General features: G+C 40.5%; 1 protein-coding gene across 1 annotated transcript; it reads left to right on the forward strand.

The window, feature by feature from the left end:
• Positions 1-387: 387 nt before the first annotated feature.
• Positions 388-3,465, forward strand: LOC128218314 (uncharacterized). The gene is made up of 2 exons (XM_052925964.1): positions 388-1,476; positions 1,996-3,465. Exons 1-2 carry the CDS (start codon positions 543-545, stop codon positions 2,829-2,831), a joined length of 1,770 nt encoding a protein of 589 aa, XP_052781924.1. The 5' UTR covers positions 388-542; the 3' UTR covers positions 2,832-3,465.
• Positions 3,466-4,223: the final 758 nt, after the last annotated feature.

Consider the following 4,223-nt stretch of genomic DNA (forward strand, 5'->3'; position numbering starts at 1 on the left):
CTCCTGAACGGAATAGAAAACATGGGTTTTTCTTTTTATTACGTTAGTTCGTCTGACGCGGCATTTCTTCTCATGTACAAAAAATGGTGTGGCCTAAGTAATGCATGTCTTAAATAAATGCAAAATGAAACGGCAGTAATTTAAATAAAGTAATATATTGGATCGTCAACTCTATTTTCTAATTTAAAAAATCATAAAATCACTTCTCTTAGCATTTAAAGGAAAACAAAGACTATCTGAATGTTTTCTATACATGCCTTTACGTCTTCTATTAGAGCCAATGGCCTGGAACAAAAACAATGCCAGAAAGCACGACCAACTTGACTCACGTTACATACTGTATTACCTTTCCCAGTTATACATTCATACATTAACAGGGAACATAAACGTGGTAGAAATGGATAAATACTCCATAGCCAATTTAAATAGTATTTGTTAGAATTGTGCAAAATTAAACCGAACAACCTTGAATACGAAGTTTCATGCACTGAAAAACTGTGAAAGGCATTGTTTGTTTGTTAATTACAAATTCTGAATGATAAATGATTTCGTCAACGCCAAGAATGAGTGTGCGAGCATCAAGATTAAGCGTCTTTTCCGGAAGTGGACATCCGGAAGCTCCAGTAGTCACGTGCGACCCGTGCCGATTCTCAGCCAAGACATCCAACGCCGTGAAATACTGCAAGGACTGTGGCGGCCATTTCTGTATCTATTGTGCTAAGACCCACGCCAAGGCCCCTGCAACCCGGAAACACGTTCAGATAGCGGTTACACAGGAGACAGCTCCAGACAAGACTCTCGGGAGACAGAAGAAGATGTGTCAGGAACACGGGGCGAAGCTAATCAGTTTCTGTGAATCGCATGACACCCTGTGTTGCAACGTGTGCGTTCTCGCGAGTCACCGTGAGTGTGCGAAAGTTGTGCCCCTTAGCGCAGTCGCAGACAGAAATTACGTGTTCAGAATGTGCAAGGATTTAGAATCGGCGATCAAGAAACTTCAAAACAAATTTGAAGATCTTCAAGTACAAAAACTTGACTTCGTAAAAAACGTTGAGGAACAGACTGAAACATTGGTCACAACTGTGAAAATGTACAGGAAATCTATAGACGGGATTCTTAATAAATTAGAAGAAGCTGTAATGAAAAAGAAGGATGAATATTACTTCGAGCGAACACAACAGGTCAACGGCCAAATAAAAACATGTAAAACCGCAATCAATGTGTTAGACGAAGCTTATAAAGAAGTCGACACAACCATGAGAGAAACTAACGCGGACATGTTTGTCAACATCAAGCGCGTGCAGGGCGTCATAGGCCGGTACTCGGGAGTGCTGGAGAAGATAGGTCCGTCAGAGAAGGACGGCGTTAAGTTTGTAGTAGATACAAACATTGAGAGGTTTTTAGGTGGCCTCGAGGCCCTCGGGGAAATACTGGTTGAGAAAAACGCCGCCCGCCGCGACCTCTCACCGTCTATAGGTATGAAATTGAGCACGTGATATGAAAATCCGCACTTATGATACCCATTCTTTTCATTTTCGTAGAAATAGAAGCAAAGATGATTTGTAATCTCATCCGTTTTAGGTACTGACTTTTTGGGGGAAACAAATGCGGCCCAGTTCTGTTTCAACGTTTATTAAATTATATCCATTGATTATATTTACACCTATATGGTAGACCTTGAACAAGTGTATTGCAATACACTCCTCTTGAGAAATGTTATTTGGTAAGTTTTTACCTCAAATGACATAGTTCTTCAAAACGATTGACTAAATATCCACTGTAGTCACTGAATAATATGTAATTCTGAACACATTTTCGTCCTTGTCATTATAGTCCCCCCCCCCCCCCCCCCCCCCACCACCACCAATGGCATCAATTTGCTTGTCCGGACTACCTTCAGTCGCAACAATAGCACAATGTCCTATAAAGAGAATAAGGTTCACTCACAGATTATAACAACGACTCCTAATAAATCCATCGCCTTGCTCGTTACAGCCTCCTCACGACGCAGCACCGGTGATAACCGCCGCCCTAACTTTACCGCAGACGTCAATGTAAAGCTGAAATCAGACAGGAAGACGTGTTTTATTACCGGTGCTACATTCCTCTTTGACGGAAGACTTGTACTCGCAGACGATACAAACAAATGCATCAAGCTTTTTGGGTCAGACTTCAAGCCGCTTACTTACGTTTCCACGGTGACGTCACCGCGAGACATTATAGCCATTTCTCACCATGAAGTAGCGGCCACTTTGCCGGCAGAAAAGATAGTGCAACTATTGAAAATTAGTGGCAGGGACATTGAAAAGAAGAAAGGATTTCTATTAGATATTGAATGCTATGGTATTGCGTTCCATGCGCAAGATATTTACGTAACGTCAGGTTGGTCTGCAGAGCGAGAAATTCAAGTATTAGCTCCGACTGGAGAACTTAGAAGGAAAATTCGTCTATCAAAGACCGTATTTAGATACCCCCTTTATATCACTGTTGATCCTAAAACGGAGGTGATATATGTGTCAGATTATATAAATGGTGTGATAAGCTTAGATATGACAGGTAAAATATTAACACAGTGCCGGGAACCGGATACCGGATGTTACTATAAAGGAATTGAAATGACGACGTCCGGTCAGGTATACGTTTGCCAGTGGCAGCAAAACGCCATCGCTCGCGTTCACACGGACGGACGCGGCCTCGAGACGGTCCTCATATGGGACCAGAAAGACCGCCGGAAGCCGCTGGCCATTGCGTACACAACCAAGACCAAGCGGCTGGCCCTGTCCTTCTGTGGAGAGAAAAGAGACTTTCTCACTCTTTACAAGTTTTATTGACTACCATGCGAGTGTATTTAAGTGTGTGTGCATGCGTGTGTCAGTTAAAAAACTCCGTTTATAGGTTACATATGTCTGTAATTGCGGTGCAGCTCGGCGATTGTCGTCACGAAATAATGTATTACCCCCTTACTGATTGACTTAAACAATCATGTACCTATTGTTACTTCAGTTTGTATTTGCTTATATGCGCTGATCCTCAGTTAAAACTTAGAGCTACAACAGCCGTGATGAATACCCCCAGACGCCGCCTTGACACTGAAATGGTTTTATGTCGGATTGGTGAAAGAACGAATTAACTGTGACAGAAATGCCAGGTGCATCACAGCCCATTCTGACCAACATTCTCATGAAATTTCATGAATGTAGTTTGTACAACCTTTTGGTGGAACAGGAAAAATTTTGTCAGATAAATTTGTTTCTTTCAAGGGCCATATATGTAGTTGACTTAAGCGCGACTGTTTTATAGGCCCAGATATATTTATCTGGGGTTATAAGAAGTTATTTCAAGAAGTCCCAACAGTGATTATAGTAGAATCCCTTAAGCTTTGCCTCTACAGTTTTGTTATAAGACTGTTGTTAAAACAACATGAAATAAATGTTAATACTGCAGAATCTATGTTCATTCATTAAACAAGCAACTTGTAACCTGGTTACGGTTTTAATTAAAATATCCCAATTCATGGAGGCAGTGTTACAGATGCAATCGTCAAATAGACGTCAAGATTTGAGATATCTAGTTGTTTTCCATGGTCTCATATTGTACACTATTAAATGTTGTTGTTGTTTTCAAATCGCACCATCGGTCACGGTGTGTCCATCACTATGGGAACACGTTTACAAGTTACACGACCATCCTCCATGACGACTTCACCATTTTAATGTCAATATGCAGCGATTATTTGGTGCAAATTACTGCCTTCTACATACTGTTTCCCCTTGCGAAAACATGTCCATTTTCCCCAATATTTTATTTTTTTCCCCAATTTGAAAAATGCAGATTACGTTAATGAATAAAAAAGCAATTTCTTGAAATATTAACAAAATCTTGACAACACTTACTCTTTCACAGCATAAGGTATGCATAAAAAAAGGTTTAACATGTATATTTGCCATTCTATTAGCTGTTTTGGCCTTATTTTGTATTTTTCCCAAAGTCGACTTTTTTCCCAATTTGCAAGGTACAGGCGGTAAATTTAATTCCCAAAAAAATCACTGAAGTGGGTGTTCGGCTAATTTTCCTGGAACTCGTTCCCTGAACAAAGAGGTGAAAGCACAGACATGTGCTTGTTATGAACAGCGACAGCAGCAAGCTGGCTAGATCCACAGACATTTGACTATTTAAATCATATAGAACTTCGTTTTTGATATAATCACATTTTGAAACAACAG

This window comes from Mya arenaria, chromosome 14 (assembly GCF_026914265.1).
Source record: "Mya arenaria isolate MELC-2E11 chromosome 14, ASM2691426v1".
NCBI classification, from domain to species: Eukaryota; Metazoa; Mollusca; class Bivalvia; order Myida; family Myidae; genus Mya; species Mya arenaria.

Excerpts from the sequence above, each read along its gene's own strand:
- LOC128218314 (XM_052925964.1), top strand. The coding sequence starts at position 543 with ATGATTTCGTCAACGCCAAGAATGAGTGTGCGAGCATCAAGATTAAGC. Across the intron at positions 1,477-1,995 it reads CGACCTCTCACCGTCTATAG|CCTCCTCACGACGCAGCACC; the intron begins GTATGAAATTGA and ends TGCTCGTTACAG.